Raw genomic sequence first — 20,343 nt, forward strand, 5'->3', positions numbered from 1 at the left:
TGCTCTTCCTCCCGGGGAAGGACTGCCCGTTCCATGATCTCGCCATCACGGTTGACAACTCCCTTGTGTCCTCCTCCCAGAGTGCTAAGAGCCTTGGCGTGACCCTGGACAACACCCTGTCGTTCTCCACCAACATCAAGGCGGTGACCCGATCCTGTAGGTTCATGCTCTACAACATTCGCAGAGTACGACCCTGCCTCACACAGGAAGCGGCGCAGGTCCTAATCCAGGCACTTGTCATCTCCCGTCTGGATTATTGCAACTCGCTGTTGGCTGGGCTCCCTGCCTGTGCCATTAAACCCCTACAACTCATCCAGAACGCCGCAGCCCGTCTGGTGTTCAACCTTCCCAAGTTCTCTCACGTCACCCCGCTCCTCCGCTCTCTCCACTGGCTTCCAGTCGAAGCTCGCATCCGCTACAAGACCATGGTGCTTGCCTACGGAGCTGTGAGGGGAACGGCACCTCCGTACCTTCAGGCTCTGATCAGGCCCTACACCCAAACAAGGGCACTCCGTTCATCCACCTCTGGCCTGCTCGCCTCCCTACCTCTGAGGAAGCACAGTTCCCGCTCAGCCCAGTCAAAACTGTTCGCTGCTCTGGCACCCCAATGGTGGAACAAGCTCCCTCACGACGCCAGGACAGCGGAGTCAATCACCACCTTCCGGAGACACCTGAAACCCCACCTCTTCAAGGAATATCTGGGATAGGATAAAGTAATCCTTCTAACCCCCCCCCCTTAAAGATTTAGATGCACTATTGTAAAGTGGTTGTTCCACTGGATATTATAAGGTGAATGCACCAATTTGTAAGTCGCTCTGGATAAGAGCGTCTGCTAAATGACTTAAATGTAAATGTAAATGTAAATGAATCCTGTTTCCATTCTGCACAGTAGGTGGCAGCATGCACACTAAATTGTGCAAACGCCAATATACCAAACAAGAGCACATGGCAAATGAGTTTGTGCTGTAATTGACTAAGAAATGAAGATGGACAGCTGGCTGCTGAGCTGTGTTGCTTCCTGTGACCCATTTTTGTTTGGTTTGTATGTGTCTGATTTTAAGTAGCATGGTTTTATAGTAAAAGTAAGAAGTGATATTTATGGAACAGAATTTGGAAACAAAGGAATTGAACTGTATTGAGAATGTGCTGGAAGCTGTATGCTGAAACTGAAAATCATGCTTTAAGAAAATAAATGTTAAACTGTGTTTTGTGTTCTGCCTTTGCTTCCTGCTGCCTGCTCAATCTCAGACCTAGAACCTCTCACTTTTCCACCCCATGGGCCATTCATGTCAACTAGCTCATGTGCTTCAAACTCTGTAAACAGTTGGAAGTAACAAGGTCTCTGGAACCTGGCAGACCAGAAGTCTTGAAGTGCTCCTGCACTCCATAAAGAGTAATATCAAACCCGCACTCTACTCACAACATTCGGATGAACATCTTCAAGTTAGACTGCCTTTGCAGTTTATGGTACACTCAGCAAATATGATATGAACTCTTAACGGAAGACTCATAATGGTATGGCCCTATAGTCTAATCAATGGAAGATGACCAACTGTAGCACAGCATCAACACAATATTGAATAATATCATATTCCGATAGAGAGGTTTGAGAGGCTATGGTGAAATCTAAATTACATTAAGAGAAACGTAACCTCGTATGGCAAATACAGTCAATGCCTAATGGGAAACTAAGTGTGTCCATTGAACAACACAGGGTTTTCACTTTCATATAACTTGGGTATCTTTTTTTGTTTGGTTCGCGACAGGAAACTACAAGAACCCACTGCTTGTCAGCGAAAGAGGAAACCACAGTACAGCTTCAAAGAGCTTTCTTTTTGTCTTAAACAAGTCAGTTGAATAACATTCCAACTCATGTTCAAGTCTGTTTACACATTTTCTGTCTATATCTGCTACATGTGAAAAAGGCAAAAATAATTTCTCATATACTATTGCAAAAAAATGTACACACAATTATTGTCACACTTTCACGTCTTAAATTCCCTTTCACCACAGAGGAAATGGTATTGACAGGTGTAATTTATGGTAAAGTCTCTTCTGAAAACTAGAACAGGGTGAGGTTAAAACAGGTTGAAGATACATTTTTTGGTCAGGAAATATGTTGCTCTGTCTCAAACAGGAAACTGTATTACTTTCCTCCTCCCACCACCATGAAACATAGAAGCAAAAGCCTCATCAACAAGAGACATCGAAGACATGGATGCCTGATCAGAAAGAAGACACCTTGCTGTCCATCATATTTTGAGGTAATGGAGTACGTACATAGGCTACTGTGTGGATGTAGTGGTGAAGACTGAACTTCAGTTGATGTCTTTTACTGCTTATTTTTGTCAAGCTGACACTAGGTAGTGTCAAGACAACCAACATTGATTAAGTAATTGAGGTTATGTGATTAAGTGCTTGAGTCCAGTTCAAATGTTAATCTTTGGATGTTAAGACTCACAACTGTGTTGGAATGTTAGGTTTGTTCAAATGAGAGTGTTGCTCTCCATATGGTGTGTTTCTCACTATTGTATATATTTTTCAACATATATTTTCAGTTTTCTGTTCCAAAAAGCCTCAACCTGGTCTTGTTGAAATAGATTTAACAAAATGTCTTGTGTAGATCCCCATGGTTTAGTTCCTCTGTTTTGGAAACCCCTAGCTTTTAATAACATTTCATTTTCCCTTGTGGCTTCAGTAGCGAGCTTGTTGACGTCATCCTCTTCTTGTAAAATCTAGGACGTCACTATCCTTCCTCTTCCCTCAAGTTACTTGCAGTTTCTCAGTTAATTTGTGTTTCAGGAGTGGTTCTGCCAATGGATCTCACTGAGGAGGAGACCGCACCTCTAATGGACAGGGAGAGGGGGGGCAGCCAAAGATCTGGTTCTAGCTCTGGTTTACAAGTCCATCTCTACTTCCTCCCTGCCACAAAGGCGGGAACAACGTTCAACATATCCTCTGGACAAATCTCTGCTGAAAGGGTCTGTGTCCTGGCAGCAAAAAAATGTGGTAAGATATGTGTTTTTATGTGAGTATGGTTGTCATTTTTTTTATTTCACCCTGTTGAAGAGCATATATTGTAACACTGAGGAATAATTGTAATATGGTGTGAAATAAACATCATTCAGCTGTTTACCAAAAAAGTGGCGAGTTGATCGCTTTGTTGTTGTTTAAATCCCAGATTGCCCCTTTAAGGGAGGAATTTTGGAAATTTCCTTGACTACGCCACCTTTTGAGTGTGCATACCCATTTGTTGTGGAATTACAAAATATTTATTGGAGCCTTGTGTATCTTCCTTCAGGACCTTGCTGTCTCTAAGCTTTCTATTTCTTGAGAATGCAGTCGCGTATTAGCATAGATGTTCAAACCTGCAAAAAAACTTTTCTTACAATAACTTTTCTCTCTCCTTAGGAATCCTACCAGTGTACCACAGCCTATTTGCTTTGGCGTTTGATGATCTGTCCAACTTTTACCCCCCAACACATGTTTTCAGCACTGATGAAAGCATTAGCATTCACTACAGAGTCAGGTTAGAAAAAACTTTATGGATTTTTGTGTAAAAAAATGAACATTTTACTAGAAATACATTTAATGCCCAATATTAACTATTATGTTGCACTTTATTTGGTCTTAGTCATGTGTAGTGCACCAGCATAGCACCACCATTCTGTTTTCTCGTACAAAGGGATTTTATTAGCTGTGAATGTGAACTGGATGACTCATGTATGTATTAAATAGTACTTTTTTATTTCCTCCGTTGTTACAAAGGTTTTTCTTTGCCAACTGGTTTGGAGAGGGGTCAAAAACATCATACCGCTACTGTCTGAGGAGAGGCAGAATCAGTGCAGTGCTCGACTACTGTGTCATTGATTATCTCTTTGCCCAGGTACATAGAAAACACTTCCAACCTTTGCAGTAAGCCAAAACTCACATTTAAATATAGACTATTTTGATGTTAACATATGGCAATAAATAATGTGAAATTACATTATCGCACAATTGTGATTTTCCAACACTACATAAGGCCATTTGTTGTGAATGATTATCTTTAGAATGTCCACAAGGGCAGAACACATGCATGTATATGTACAGTGCCTTCGGAAAGTATTCAGACATTTTGTATTTTCCAAATTTTTTATGTTACAGCCTTATTCTAAAATGAATTCTATAAAAATATAATCTACACACAATACCCCATAATGACAAAATGAAAACATGTTTTTAGACTTTTTTGCAAATGTATAAAAACACAAAAACAGAAATAGCTTATTTTCATAAGTATTCAGACCCTTTGCTATGAGACTCGAAATTGAGCTCAGGTGCATCTTGTGTCCATTGATCATCCTTGAGATGTTTCTACAACTTGATTGGAGTCCACCTGTGGTAAATTCTATTGATTGGACATGATTTGGAAAGGAACACACCTGTCTATATAAGGTCCCACAGTTGACAGTGCATGTTTGAGCAAAAACCAAGCCATGAGGTCGAAGGAATTGTCCATAGAGCTCCGAGACAGGATTGTGTCGAGGCACAGACCTGGGGAAGGGTACCAAAAACATTATGCAGCATTGAAGGTCCCCAAGAACACAATGGCCTCCATCATTCTTAAATGGACAAAGTTTGGAACCACCAAGACTCTTCCTAAAGCTGGCCGCCAGGCCAAACTGAGCAATCGGGGCAGAAGGGACTTGGTCAGGGAGGTGACCAAGAACCAGAAGGACAACCATCTCTGCAGCACTCCACCAATCACAAACTCTTTGTCCTGAATGCTTAGCATCACATCTGGAGGAAACCTGGCACCATCCCTACTGTGAATTATTGTGTTGGCAGCATCATGCTGTGGGGATGTTTTTCAGTGGCAGGGACTGGGAGACTAGTCAGGATCGAAGCAAAGATGAACAGAGCAAAGTACAGAGAGATCCTTAATGAAAACCTACTCAAGATCAGTCAGTACCTCAGACTGGGGCAAAGGTTCACCTTACAACAGGACAACAACCCTAAGCACACAGACAAGACAATGCAGGAGTTGCTTCGGGACAAGTCTCTGAATGTCCTTGAGTGGCCCAGCCAGAGCCCAGACATGAGCCCGATCTAACAAATCTGGAGAGACTTGAAAATAGCTGAGCTTGAGAGGATCTGCAGAGAAGAATGAGAGAAACTCCCTGAATACAGGTGTGCCAAGCTTGTAGTGTCATACCCACGAATACTTGAGGCTGTAATCGCTGCCAAAGGTGCTTCAACAAAGTAATGAGTAAAGGGTCTGAATACTTATGTGATATTTCAGTTTTTAATTTTTTATAAATTAGCAAAAAATTTAAAAACCTGTTTTTCCTTTGTCATTAGGGGGCATTGTGTGTTGATTGATGAAAAAAGATAACAATTTAATCAATTTTACAATAAGGCTGTAACCTAATAAAATGTGGAAAAAGTCAAGGGGTCTGAATACTTTCCGAAGGCACTGTAAGTGTTCTACTACTTCCTGTGTTCTGTGTATAGTCTTAATTTTTTGTGACCCTTTAGTCCCGTAGTGACTTTGTGGCTGGCCAGGCGGGGGTCTCACCTCCCTTGAGCGTCCAGGAGGAGTGTCTTGGCCTGGCAGTGCTCGACCTATGGCGACTGGCTAAGGAACACAACCAGAGCGTAAGGGAGGTGTGCAAGAATGTCAGGTATGAATACTGAAAAGAGGGTATGAAAATGAGTACATTTTTTTTATGCCAATGGGTCTCTTGGTTTCTTATTTGGCTGTGCACAATAGATCAATTACCATTTTTTTCAGTTACAAGTCATGCCTTCCCGAGACGCATCGGCAGGAAATCCAGCAACTGAGCCGGCTTGCGCGCTACAGAATCCGCAACACTCTGAAACGGTTCCTGAAGAAGCTTGGCCGCTGCTCGGTGGGGGAACGCAGTCTAAAGCTGAAGTACCTGATGGAGCTGGCAGGGGTGGAGCCTTCCCACGGCACTGAGACCTTTCATGTGAACCACCCCGGCACCCAGCTGCAGCAGAAGGAACCAACATTCAACCTTATGCGGGTCGCCGGGGAGAGCGGCATACAATTCAGTGGAAGTCACTGCCCTGCTGATGTCCTGGTGAGAGAAAGTGCAAAGTCCCTACTGTGGGTCATGATCATGATTATCATGCTCTATCTACATTGACTGACTACAAAACATAAATAATGTTCCCTTTCAGTTGGTCATTTGATATAACATGCTATGGGGAGTGTCGTGGAAATACAGTACTGAGAGAGACTTGGTCATTTCTTCAAACAATCATCTTTATTTAATATCTATTAATTATTGCAGTAATGAAGCCATCAGCCCAGCGGTCTTGACTGTCGGTCCGAGTGCTTGAATCATACAGAGAATACCATGTCTTTATATACCAAACCTAAAAATGCTTCAACCATGGCTGGCTCCACCCTTCCCATATAGATTGCGGGGCACCATGAGCCACTTTGGTCTCATTCTGTCTTTATCTGCACCTGGCGTTATCTAAACCCCCGACCCTGGCCTAATTTCCCAGACGCCAGGATGTCTAAGAACCATTGAGACCTTTGTTCTACTCCTCTCTATCCCAGTTACAACCACAATCTCCTCGATAGAATGTAGGCCCAGTTAGACCAGAGACATATGTCTCACATGCCCCACTAATGATAGAATGGAATTTGGCTGTTTGTTTTTTTATCACCGAGACATCAATCAATTGTCAGCTTCAAGCTATCTTTAGTAAAACGCATGTCCACGACACCCAGCCTAGCTGCAGGAAGCTAGAGTGGACAGTCAAACTCAGTATTAGCAGGACAGAAATATCTCACTGTTTGTTAAGTAAATAATTGCTAAATATCAAACAAATCAGGTAAATATATAATTTTTCTATCACAGGAGTCAATAACCAATCCTATTCACCTGAAGCAAACTAAAATCACGTCCAACCTGCCAATGGATGCCGAGCCCGCCCTCGGAAGCCTTGCCTTCTTGGCTATAATACCGGGCTCGCTCCATTTCCTCAATTCTTCGCTCTTCAGTTCAAGCACATGATGGCTAGGAGATTCAGATCCGATTTAGGTGTCTGTTAGTGAGGAAAAAGTACTCGTTCCCCTTGCTGTTAAAACTTTTGGGTCTTGGTATCGGTTTTTGTGTTTGGTGAAAGCTAACTACTTTCTGCTCTGCTTTTGTAGCTAATGATTCCTTGCTTGGGAAGGATTTGTGTTGGCTAAAAACCCACTACTTTCTGCTCTGCTTGTGTAGCCAGTGCTTCCTTACTTGAGTGGTAAGAGTAAGTTTGAAAAGGCTAACCAGCTGAGTTTGAACCTCTGACCGTGCCCTAGGGCATGTGGTTTCACAATGAAAAATGTAAGATACTCACGAGTGCTGTCCTGTAGCCTGGGTTGGAAACACGCTCAGGAGGCCTTGGCTCAGACCACGTTGCAAGACCATTGTCTCTGGCTGGGTTCATCTTCCACTGGGAGTCGGGCTGACTTTGTGAGAAAGATCGGTGGTCAGAGTTGATAGGGGTTCCTCCAGGTTTGAGGGAAGGTATTTACTTCCTGGTCCCTGCAGCTGTGAAGCGTTGCTAACCCTTGTTTAAAGATTTTGCCGATGAGTGGCGCGTTACTTCGCTCAAGAGGCTAACAGGAGGGGGAATCCTAGCACAGTGCTTCCGAATAAACAGAGCCAGGTCTCTGGATTCCTGAGAGGCACAGGCTGATGTATTTTGATGAGCCAGTTTCGCTAACAAGGTTGTTTGGCTCGGGGCCCTCCTCCCCAATAATTTACTGTGGCAACAGTGCTCCCAAGTGGCTCGGTCAATGGGGGCAACACCGTAAAATGGCCTGTTCCGAGTGTGTACATGTAAGTCAGAATGTCTTTAATGATAAGAAGTAGAAGCTTAGTATTGAGAAGTCAGAATAAAAACAGAGCTTGACCAGTCTTGTTTAGTTGGCTCTGGAAGGTCATGGATCTTTACACATGCTAAATAAAATATATTTTTATTTGTCACCTGCGTTGAATACAACATGTGTAGACCTTACCATGAAATGCTTATTTACAAGCCCTTAACCAACAATGATGTTTAAAAAAAAAAAATCCTTTACCGCTTTGTCTTTTTCTGGTAGTTACAGTCTTGTCTCATCGCTACAACTTCCGTACGTGCTCGGGAGAGGCGAAGGTCGAGAACCATGCGTCCTCCGAAACACGACCCAACCAAGCCGCACTGCTTCTTGACACACAATGCCTGCTTAACCCGGAAGCCAGCCACACCAATGTGTTGGAGGAAACACCGTACACCTGGTGACCATGTCAGCGTGCATATGCCCAGCCCGCCACAGGAGTCGCTAGAGCGCGATGGGGCAAGAACATCCCTGCCGGCCAAACCCTCCCCTAACCCGGACGACGCTGGGCCAATTGTGCGCCGCCCCATGGGTCTCCCGGTTGCGACAGAGCCTGGACTCAAACCCAGGATCTCTAGTGGCACAGCTACTGTAGCAACTGTAGCAACAGCCTTAGACCACTGCGCCACTCAGGAGGCCAACAATGCCATTTTAAGAAAAATAAGAGTTAAGAAAATATTGAATAAATAAACTAAAGTGAATTTTTTTCCCCCCCTAACACCTTGACTATTGTACTCATATCACGCCCCAGTTCAGCTCAGCAGGCAATCTACTCCAAACATGTATTAAGTATGCCTTTAACCTAGTTCATACATTCTAAAACGTCTTAATAAGGATGATAGACTATAAAGTTATATTCATACAATCATCACTCTGAACACATCCAGCACACAAATTTTCTTCCAGATTGTAAAAACATGTTTTGCTGTCCCCATTAAAAGATTATGCATAGGGTCCACTACAGCCATGTCTATGGGCATGAAATATGGACATTTCTGCAGGCCTTTATTGCAACCTGTGTGAGTTTGACCTGAATCTGTGTTGTTGAACAGATAAAAAGATGGTGGTGAAATCCCAAGTAGGCCACATGAAAGTTAAAAACATCACACGAACAAAAAAACGTTTCTAATAAAAGTATCTAATAGAATGACATTGAAAATAAACAGGGGCCTGAATTTATAGCCAACTTGATAAATTATGATATATTTTCAATGTACACTAGCTTTGCGCAAAGTCTGTGCACCTAGAGCCAAGGTTAAATAAAGATGTCTTACTCAGGCCGTTTACCATTGAAAAAATATTCACAGTTCTGGTCTACTTAAGGGGTGTGGCTCACCCAGAGACACCAATGCGATAGCAGCTGCGTCTGGTCTACTTGTCTATGAACCAGAAAAAATTTACCAGTGAGATGTCACGCTTCCTCTTCCGTCTCTGCTGGAGCGACGATATACTTGCCTCCCAGAGTTACTGTTTTGATGGGACAAGAAGTGTAGTTTCATGAAACACAGGCACAAACTCATCAGCAAATGAAATGCATGGTGATTTAAAGAAAGCCAGAAGTGAGAGTGTGACAGTTGAAAATGACCAATCAAATGAACGTGATTTGAAAACTCTGCCATACTACTTTAAGGCACAGTAATTCATTGGGGGGGTGTTTTCTACTGGCGGTCATTTAAAAATATATATCCTGTAGCTCCTCGTCGCACCAAGCCATGGAAATGGTTGCAGATATTGTTTATAATTGGGACGTCAAACGTTCAGCCTGCTGCACAGACCCTATGGACACTCTAGTCTAGAGCGCCTGTTTCAGTTGTTCTTATGAGCACTTTTTAAACTCTCTCCATGATTAAAGCAGGAAGAAATAGATGTAATTGTTGTAAAAATGTGTGAGTTTGCTACAGTGGCTTGCAAAAGTATTCATCCCCCCTTGGCGTTTTTCCTATTTTGTTGCATTACAACCTGTAATTTAAATGGATTTCATTTGGATGTCATGTAATGGACATACACAAAATAGTCCAAATTGGTGAAGTGAAATGAAAAAAATAACTTGTTTAAAAAATTCCCAAAAATTCCAAACGGAAAAGTGGTGCGTGCATATGTATTCACTCCCTTTGCTATGAAGCCCCTAAATACCACCAAGCAAGTGGCACCATGAAGACCAAGGAGCTCTCCAAACAGGTCAGGGACAAAGTTGTGGAGAAGAACAGATCAGGGTTGGGTTATAAAAAATGTCCGAAAACTTTGAACATCCCACGGAGCACCATTAAATCCATTATTAAAAAATGGAAAGAATATGGCACCACAACAAACCTGCCAAGAGAGGGCCGCCCACCAAAACTCACGGACCAGGCAAGGAAGGCATTAATCAGAGAGGCAACAAAGAGACCAAAGATAACCCTGAAGGAGCTGCAAAGCTCCTCAACGGAGGTTGGAGTATCTGTCCATAGGACCACTTTAAGCCGTACACTCCACAGAGCTGGGCTTTACGGAAGAGTGGCCAGAAAAAAGCCATTGCTTTTTTATCCAGTTACTTTGACATATGAAATGATGTTATATTACACTAATTTCCCTATGGTGGACAGAACATGTTACTACATTACACAGACTAACATTTTCACCACACAATCATTACTATTCACCACCTCCCCTCTTCGGGGGATTTTTGTTACATGTACAATCTACACACATTTTACACACATGGCACTTTTTTAGTTTTTACATGACTTACATAGCAAGAATAAAGTAATTTGATATTTTGATATACATTACATTTAGAAAGAGTACTTATACATTATATGTTTTCAGTCATAACTATTATAGAACATGAGCTTGGACAGTACCCCTTTTTTCTCCCCATTTTCGTGATATCCAATAGGTAGTTACAGTCTTGTCCCATCACTGCAAGTCCACTACGCACTTGGGAGAGGCGAAGGTCGAGAGCCATGCGTCCTCCGAAACACAACCCTGCCAAGCCGCATTGCTTCTTGCTTCTTGACACACTGCTTGCTTAACCCGGACTTTCCATCCAATTCGCTTTACTTTTGTAATACATTATACTTGATCGTTCCCAAATAAGTTCCTCCATAACTTATTCTGTGCCTCTATGGTACCATTTTTATTGCTATCCATCTGTACTGTTACTTATACTATTTCCTTTGAATATAATATTAACTATTTTGACCTAATTTTTTGGTTTTAAAGATGAGTATTGAATTGCATGACCTCTAATGGCACATTTAAAAGTGTCCCATACAATATGGGAATCTGCTGTACCTATGTTATGCAGGAAAAAGCTGTACAATTCTTTGTCTTGGTTAAAAACAGGTTGTCATCCAATAGGCTTTGATTACATTTCTAATATCCTCGCCCACGTGGGAATTCTGTAAGAGTTATGTGGATGCCAATTATTTGATGGTCCAACTGCATTCTGCCCCCTATCAAAACTTGTTTTACTTTTGGTGCCAGCGTGAAGGATACAAGAAAGTAATCAAGATGACTAGCTTGATTAAGCCTCCACCATGATCAGTATATAGTATATAGATTAATTGGCCAAATCTGTTTATCGTCCAATAGAATATTTAAAATGATCCACCTTACTTTCTAATCTGTTTGGACAGTTTGCACATTCGGATCAAAATTGTTATTAATTAATATCATCACCCCTTTTGAGTTTCTTTGCCCATGACAGAAATATATTTCTCCCTCCCATTCCTTTTTCCTTACAACATCATCTGTAATTGTAGAGTGAGTTTCCTGTAAAGAATAGATATTATATTCCTTCTCTTTTAGCCAGGTAAAAACGTGTATTTTCTTATAATCTGCTAAGACATTACAATTATAACTAGCTATACTTATTTCATCACATTTCATCACAATAATGAGATACAATTTAAATTATACATAACATGGTAAGGGTGGCAGGGTAGCCTAGTGGTTAGAGCGTTGGACTAGCAACCGAAAGGTTGCAAGATCAAATCCCTGAGCTGACGAGGTAAAAATCTGTTGTTCTGCTCCTGAACAAGGCAGTTAACCCACTGTTCCTAGGCTGTCATTTAAAATAAGAATTTGTTCTTAACTGACTTGCCTAGTTAAATAAATGATATGCCTGTAAACTTACTACCAAAAAGTACTATGATGATCAAGCTGCTAGACCCAGAATCAATGTCTGACATCTATCCATGTAGCTGTACCATAATATATGCACTGCTAAACATACTGCAACTGCAACTAAAACTCCAATTGTCTTCCAATATTCCTCTTGCAAAAACCTCCCCCCATCCCAGAAGAGGATGTTGTCCCTGATACTATCATAACGTGCCTTTAGTGTCCTAAAACACACCTTCAATAAGCCTATGGCCAGTGGTGTAAAGTACTTAAGTAAAAATACTTTAAAGTACTACTTAAGTAGTTTGTTTAGGTATCTATAGTTTACTTTACTATTTATATTTTTGACTACTTTTACTTTTACTTCACTACATCCCGAAAGAAAATATTATACTTTTTACTCCATACATTTTCCTTGACACCCAAAAGTACTCATTACATTTTTTATGCTTAGCAGGACAGGAAAATTGTCCAATTCACACACTTATCAACAGAACATCCCTGGTCATTCCTACTGCCTCTGATCTGGCGGACTCACTAAACACACATGCTTCATATGTAAGTTATGTCTGAATGTTGGAGTGTGCCTCTGGCTATCAGTAAATACATTTAAAAAAACAAGAAAATGGTGCTGTCTGGTTTGCTTAAGATAATACATTTGAAATGATTTATACTTTTACTTTTACTTTTGATACTTAAGTATATTTTAGTAATTACATTTACTTTTGATACATAAGTACATTTTAAACCAAATACTTTTAGACTTTTACTCAAGTAGAATTTTACTGGGTGACTTTTACTATTACTTGAGCCATTTTCTATTAAGGTATCTTTACTTTTACTCAAGTATTGGGTACTTTTTCCACCACTACCTATGGCATGACCACAAAAGGAGCATCCTCTTAAGGAATTAGCCACATAACAAAACAAATGAAAAAATAGCAACAACAAAAAACGCAAGAATTACAGGCAATACACATCCTTTTAACCTCAGATTGGTTATGTTAGTATTAAACTTTATAATCATCAAGATCTAACAAAATCGATTATTTAAAACAGATCAATATCTTTGGTTTAGAACAAGTGTTTTTGTCATATGCACCAGTTAGGCGCCCCTTCCATAAAAGTCTCTGGCCTCACATGAATTCGTGGATTGATGGTTAAGCTATCCTTCCGTATTGGCCATCTACCGAAATCATTTTCTCACAGAGATATAGGTTGATAAATGGCTACGACAGGTTGTCATCTATCGACAGACACATATATTATCCCCAAGTTCATAGCTTTTTTTCTGTTAGAAGAGCGCAAACGGTACATGTCGCAGCGGTTATTGTCCCTGTACCACTGATTTTTATCCAATATCAATTTTAGTGATTCATTGGCACTCGATATTGATTACAATAGAACAATCTAATCAATTCCAGTCTTGACTGGCTTCTTGAAAGATATTGGTGTGTGTGCAGTTTAGAAGGTATTAATTTAGCAAAATACAAGTAATCTGAACATAAGTGTGACACGTGTGTGTGTGTGTGTGTGTGTGTGTGTGTGTGTGTAGGGAGCAACTTTTATGTATTGGTCTTCAAAATATCACAATTTATTTCAGCATATTGATTATGTATTTGGACATCTAAAACCGGTGTTTTGACACTCAGCCATAAATCGAAAACCCATGACAACAGGAAGCAGCAACAGTATAATTTTCAATGTATGGTTAATAAGGAATATAAATGTTACTTTTAAAATATTTTTTCAACAGGATTCTACTTTATCAGGTTTAAACTACTGAATGAGCCCAAAAACGTGCTATGATTTATTGATTTTGATGATATTAGTGAAATCGTGATTTTTTTTCGTCCTGGCTATTTATAACAGTACTTCGAGTCTGCAATACTCTATATCCGAAGGCCACAACCTTCCGAATGCGACTCAGCATTCGTAACAATGGTAAGGTTTGAGAATCAGGATAACTTCATGTCTCAGGCTGGACACATTGGCAGTCAGGATCTGTATTCTCCACGGTGTGTTGTTAACACCCCATGGTTCCCCTAATCCAACAGTCGGTTGAAAAACCAGCATTTGAGTGTTCAGAGGTAAAACACCTAAGCTCTTCCGATTGCCATGGAAGTGGCTAGTGTCTTCAGAGGTGTCTGAAACAGTCTGAAACAGTTCCCCTGTGGGATTAAGCCTTGGGCTACCTTGTGTCTTCGATGAGGCAGAGCGCGAAAGCGCATTATCAAGTCACAGCAGGTTCCCTGTTGTTTTGGACTTACGGTTCCTTTTGTGAGTTTTGGCATTCCAGACTCAGGTCTTGTGTGAGCCTTTTTGGAATCGATGGGGTTTAAGGACTTGGGCTGCCGTGGTCGAAGTTATGCAGGATTTTGTCCAGGTTACCACTGTTCCCTGTGGGTTTGAGCCTTTGTCTGCCGGGGTTCATCGTCTCTGGTCGATGTTTATGCAGCGCCCCTGTGCACTTTACCAAGTTACGACAGGTGTTTTGTTGTTTTGGACTTGCAGTTCCTTGTACGAGTTCTGACAGTTCAGGCTCTCAAGGTAAATATTGGTATTGGAACTGTGGGGTATAGGAACTTGGACTACAGTTCAGGCTTCTCTCTGACAGTTCAGGCTTCTCAGGTAAGTCTGAGGGAAAAAAGTGGCTTCTGTAGCCTTTTTTGAGCCGGTGAAACCTGTGTGTGCTTGGGCTGCCGGGGCCTCCTAGTTTGGTACCCTCTGAGCCGGCTTGGTGCTTGATTGTATGTCCCCATAGTATGTTATATCAAGTGACCGACTGAAAGGGAACAAGGGAACATACAGTTATGACTATAACTGCTGTTCCCTGAAGGAGGGAATGAGGTCCCAAGCCGTCAATGGGGTTTGGGCTCGCTGAAGAGCGGTACTGAACTGAGGAAATGGATGCAAGCCCCGGTATTATAGCCAGGAAGGCGGGGCTTCCAAGGGCGGGCTCGGCATTCATTGGCCCATTGGCCGTGATTTCAGTTTGCTTCAGGCTTAACTCCCCATAGTATATTATACTTCGTTCCCTCCTTCAGGGAACAGTAGTATTTTCATAACTGTACATTCTTTCACAGGAGTGGCAGACATTCTGTGACTTCCCAGAGATCATCGACATCAACATCAAGAGGGCGTGCCACGAGCAGGTTCCCCAGGACAGCAGGGTGGTCACGATCACCCGGCAGGACGACAGATGCCTGGTTGGTTGATAACACTGAATCAATGCTCAATACATCCTTAATTAATGCTTAATCAACAACAATTGATGCTGACTCATTGCACCTGAGCAACATCCATTTCGGGGGGGTGTATGGCTAATGAAAAAGTGTGCATGTCACCATTTTTCTCCACAGGAGGCCGAGTTTCAAACAGTGACTGAGGCTCTTTCATTTGTTTCACTTGTGGATGGCTACTTCAGGCTGACTACAGACTCCAGTCACTATTTCTGTCAAGACGTTGCCCCTCCCAGCCTGCTTGAAGACATTGAAAGCCACTGCCATGGGCCAATCACGTAGGTCCTTTCAGACTTATATCAAACCCATAGAGATACATTAGATGTAAACATCTGTGTGCCTTTATATGTTGTTTTCTCAGGTCTGAGTTTGCAGTGCACAAGCTGAAAAAAGTAGGCGCCAAAGATGGCAGGTTTCTGCTAAGACGCAGCCCCAAAGACTATGACAAGTTCTTTCTCACTGTCTGCGTTCAGGTAAAAAGTTGACAATTATGAAACATAATCAATCCTCAAATTGCTTTAATCTGGATTTACTTTTGGTCACACTTTATTTAGATAGTGCGGATGGTCCACATGTATTGTATTGTATTTATTAGGAATCCCCCTTACAATCAAAAATAATAATAAATAACTGTACATCTTATAACATTATTACACCACTGCATATCTACAATAGAAAATGTATAATACCACCATACAACAATATTACCATGTACCTGTGTGTAGAGTGTGTGTGCCAGCGTCTGTGTGCACGTATGCGTGTGTGTGTGCCTGTGTGTGTGTGTCTCTTCACAGTTAGCGTTGTTCCATAAGGTTTAGTTTTAAAAATCTGATTTTACTGCTTGCATCAGTTACTAGATGTGGAATAGAGTTCCATGTAGTAATGGCTCTATGTACTACTGTGCGTTTCCCAGAGCTTGTTCTGGACTTGGGGACTGTGAAGAGACCTCTGGTTGCATGTCTTGTGGGGTATACATGGGTGTCTGAGCTGTATGCTAGTCATTTGAACAGACAGCTCGGTGCTTTCAACATGTCAATAGCTCTCACAAAGACAAGTAGTGATGCATTCAATCTCTCCTCTACTTTGAGACAGTATAGATTGACATGCATGTCATTGATGTTTACTCTCCATATACATTTAAGGGCCAGCCGTGCTGCTTTGTTTTGGGCCAAATGTAATTTGCATATGTCTCTCTTGTGGCACTTGACCATATGACTTGGCAGTAGTCCAGGTGTGACAAAACTAGGGCCTGTAGGACTTATTTTGTCAAGAAAGCAGAGTAACGCTTTATTAAGTACAGACCTCTCCCCATCTTAGCTACCGTTGCATCAATATGTTTTTACCATGACAGTTTACAATCCAGGGTTACTCCAAGCAGTTTAGTCTTCTCAACTTGCTCAATTTACACATTATCCATTACAAGATTTAGTTAGGTTTAGTAATAAGGTAGTAAGTAGTTAATGATTTGACCCAAATATAATCCTTTTCATTTTTGAAATATTTAGTACTACCTTATTACTTGCCACCCATTCTAAAACTTACTGCAGCTCTTTGTTAAGTGTTGCAGTGATTTCACTTGCTGTGGTAGATGACGTGTATAAGGTTGAGTTACCCTCTGTGTTCTGTTAGACAGGTAACTCTCGAGCCACGATATAGCAGCGGATATAAAGCCATAACACAATAGTTTTTCCAGCAGCAGATTATTATCGATAATGTCAAAAGCTGCACTGAAGTCTATCAAAACAGCTCCCACAAACGTCTTATCAGTTTGTGGTGGAAATTCAATACCAAGGAAACACCTGAAGTCAATATTAAATGAATCATTCTTTATTATCAGTTAATTGGAGAGGTTACAAGCAACACACATACAAAGTACAAGTCTGCCATAAGCTCTGCCAGGGCGGTCCCTTCTGTCCTCTTATATACTGCTCACAAAAAAGCTACAATGGGTTCATAGGGTTGGTTCCTGCAGGTGACTGGCTGGCAGTTATCGGGCGGGCTCAGTTTCCCAAGACACTGAGCAATTTCTCCTATCCTAACTTCCAGAACATATTCTGGGTGTTTTGTCAATTGGTCTGAGGAGATCACAGTCACCTGCATGAACCAAGAAAGAGTGAGAGTAGATGCATACTTTGTACAATTACACTCCCTCCTTTTATCACTTCTGATAATATTAAGGTAATCATTAGATTATGGCTTGAACTATCAAAGGAGGTTCTATCAAAATACGTACAGTACCAGTCAAAGTTTGCACACACCTACTCATTCAAGGGTTCCTTCTTTATTTTTCCTATTTTCTACATTGTATAATAATAGTAAAGACATCAAAACTACAAAATAACACATATGGAATCATGTAGTAACCAAAAAAGTGTTAAACAAATCAAAGAATATGTTATATTTCAGATTCTTCAAAGTAGCCACCCTTTGCCTTGATGACAGCTTTACACACTCTTGGTATTCTCTCAACCAGCTTCACCTGGAATGCTTTTCCAACAATCTTGAAGGAGTTCCCACATATGCTGAGCACTTATTGGCTTCTTTTCCTTCACTCTGCGGTCCAACTCATCCCAAACCATCTCAATAGGTGGAGGCCAGGTTATCTGATGCAGCACTCCATCACTCTCCTTCTTGGTCAAATAGCCCTTACACAGCCTGGAGGTATGTTGGGTCATTGTCCTGTTGAAAAACAAATGATAGTCCCACTAAGCACAAACCAGATGGGATGGCATATCACTGCAGAATGCTGTGGTAGCCGTGCTGCTTAAGTGTGCCTTGAATTCTAAATAAATCACTGACAGTGTCACCAGCAAAGCACCATCACACCTCCTCCTCCATGCTTCACAGTGGGAACCACACATAAGGACATCATCTGTTCACTTACTCTGCGTCTCACAAAGACACGGCGGTTGGAACCAAATATCTCACATTTGGACTCATCAGACCAAAGTCAGATTTCCAACGGTCTAATGTGCATTGCTTGTGTTTCCTGGCTCAAGCAAGACTCTTCTTCTTATTGGTGTCCTTTAATAGTGGTTTCTTTGCAGAAATTCAACCATGAAGGTCTCCTCTGAACAGTTGATGTTGAGATGTGTCTGTTACTTGAACTCTGTGAAGCATTAATGTGGACTGCAATCTGAGGTGCTGGTAACTCTAATGAACTTATCCTCTGCAGCAGAAGTAACTCTGCGTCTTCCTTTCCTGTGGCGGTCCTCATGAGCGCCAGTTTCATCATAGTGCTTGATGGTTTTTGCGACTGCACTTGAAGAAACTTTCAAAGTTCTTGACATTTTCTGTTTTTACTGACCTTAAAATAATGATGGACTGTTGTTTCTCTTTGCTTATTTGAGCTGTTCTTGCCATAATATGGACTTGGTCTTTTACCAAATAGGGCTATCTTCTGTATACCACCCATACCTTGTCACAACACAACTTATTGGCTAAAACGCATTAAGAAGGAAAGAAATTACACAAATAAACTTTTAACAAGGCACACCTGTTAATTGAAATGCATTCCTGGTGACTACCTCATGAAGCTGGTTGAGAGAATGCCAAGAGTGTGCAAAGCTGTCATCAAGGGAATGGCTGGCTACTTTGAAGAATCTCAAATATAAAATATATTTTATATTTGTTTAACAGTTTTTTAGTTACAACATTATTCCATATGTGTTATTTCATAGTTATGATGTCTTTGCTATTATTCTACAAAATAGTCAAATTAAGAAAAACTCTTGAATGAGTAGATGTGTGAAACTTTTGACTGGTACTGTATATAAAAAGTAAGCGAAATCAACACATAAAACCACACACTTTCAAACCCTTCATTCTGTGTTGTACAATCCAACTAGTAACTGATCCTTATTTCATAGCCCATACACTTGTAAAACCATTGCAGAAGAATGGTTTAACTTAAGACCTTCACTTCATACAGCTACACACATGCTTCATTATACAATTTCATTTATGGAAATACTATCATCATAATAAAGCTCAAATCTAGGGTCATTTAGCTATTTGATTTATAATTTTATGACCCCTTGAACTATCAAATAAAAGTAGAACAAAATGATTTGATAAATTATTTTGGGCATTACTGCTATTAGCCCATACAAATGCTTTGAATAACATATTCTCTACATGGAGCAACAGATAGTCACACAAAATATATAAAATGGAAGATCAGGAAACCTTTTATTATAAATATTTTTATTTTCCTTTACATGTATTTAAATTATAATTTTGGCAGTAAACAGTCTCCATACAGTGCATTCGGAAAGTTTTCAGACCCCTTTACTTTTTCCACATTTTGTTACATTACAGGCTTATTCTGAAATGGATTAAATTGTTTTTATCAATCTACACACAATCCCCATTAATGACAAATCAAAAACAGGTTTTTAGACATTTTTGCACATTTATTACAAATAAAAAACAGATATTACATTTACATAAGTATTCAGACCCTTTACTCAGTACTTTGTTGAAGACCTTTGGCAGCTACACGTTTGGCACACCTGTATTTGGGGAGTTTCTCTAATTCTTCTCTGCAGATCCTTTCAAGCTCTTTCAGGTTGGATGGGGAGCGTCGCTGCACAGCTATTTTCAGGTCTCTCCAGAGATGTTCAATCGGGTTCAAGTCCAGCTCTGTCTGATCCACTCAAGGACATTCAGAGCATTGTCCCGAAGCCATTCTTGTGTTGTCTTGTCTGTGTGCTTATGGTTGTTGTCCTGTTGGAAGGTGAACCTTCGCCCCAGTCTGAGGTCCTGAGTGCTCTTGAGCAGATTTTCATCAAGGATCTCTCTGTACTTTGCTGCGTTCCTCTTTCCCTCGATCCTGACTAGTCTCGCGGTCCTTGCTGCTAAAAAACTTCCCCACAGCATGATGCTGCCACCACCATGCTTCACTGTAGGGATGGTGTCAGGTTTCCTCCTGACGTAACGCTTGGCATATTGGCCAAAGAGTTCAATCTTGGTTTTATCAGACCAGAGATCTTGTTTCTCATTGTCTGAGAGTCCTTTAGGTGCCTTTTGGCAAACTCCAAGCGGGCTGTTATGTGCCTTTTACTGAGGATTGGCTTCCATCTGGTCATTCTACCATAAAGGTCTGAT

General features: G+C 41.1%; 1 protein-coding gene across 1 annotated transcript in view; it reads left to right on the top strand.

Moving 5' to 3' along the window:
- The first annotated feature begins 2,122 nt into the window (after positions 1-2,122).
- The window catches only part of jak3 (Janus kinase 3 (a protein tyrosine kinase, leukocyte)), a 36,207-nt gene continuing 17,986 nt past the window's right edge, over positions 2,123-20,343 (top strand). Inside the window, exons 1-9 of the mRNA XM_014149286.3 lie at positions 2,123-2,264; positions 2,803-3,009; positions 3,412-3,529; positions 3,769-3,886; positions 5,521-5,666; positions 5,777-6,089; positions 15,079-15,201; positions 15,355-15,512; positions 15,596-15,707. Of these exons, the coding sequence (XP_014004761.1) occupies positions 2,817-3,009; positions 3,412-3,529; positions 3,769-3,886; positions 5,521-5,666; positions 5,777-6,089; positions 15,079-15,201; positions 15,355-15,512; positions 15,596-15,707 (1,281 nt within the window). The 5' untranslated portion in view covers positions 2,123-2,264; positions 2,803-2,816. The remainder of the gene's footprint in view (positions 2,265-2,802; positions 3,010-3,411; positions 3,530-3,768; positions 3,887-5,520; positions 5,667-5,776; positions 6,090-15,078; positions 15,202-15,354; positions 15,513-15,595; positions 15,708-20,343) is intronic.

Source organism: Salmo salar, chromosome 16, assembly GCF_965601325.2.
Source record: "Salmo salar chromosome 16, fSalSal1, whole genome shotgun sequence".
NCBI classification, from domain to species: Eukaryota; Metazoa; Chordata; class Actinopteri; order Salmoniformes; family Salmonidae; genus Salmo; species Salmo salar.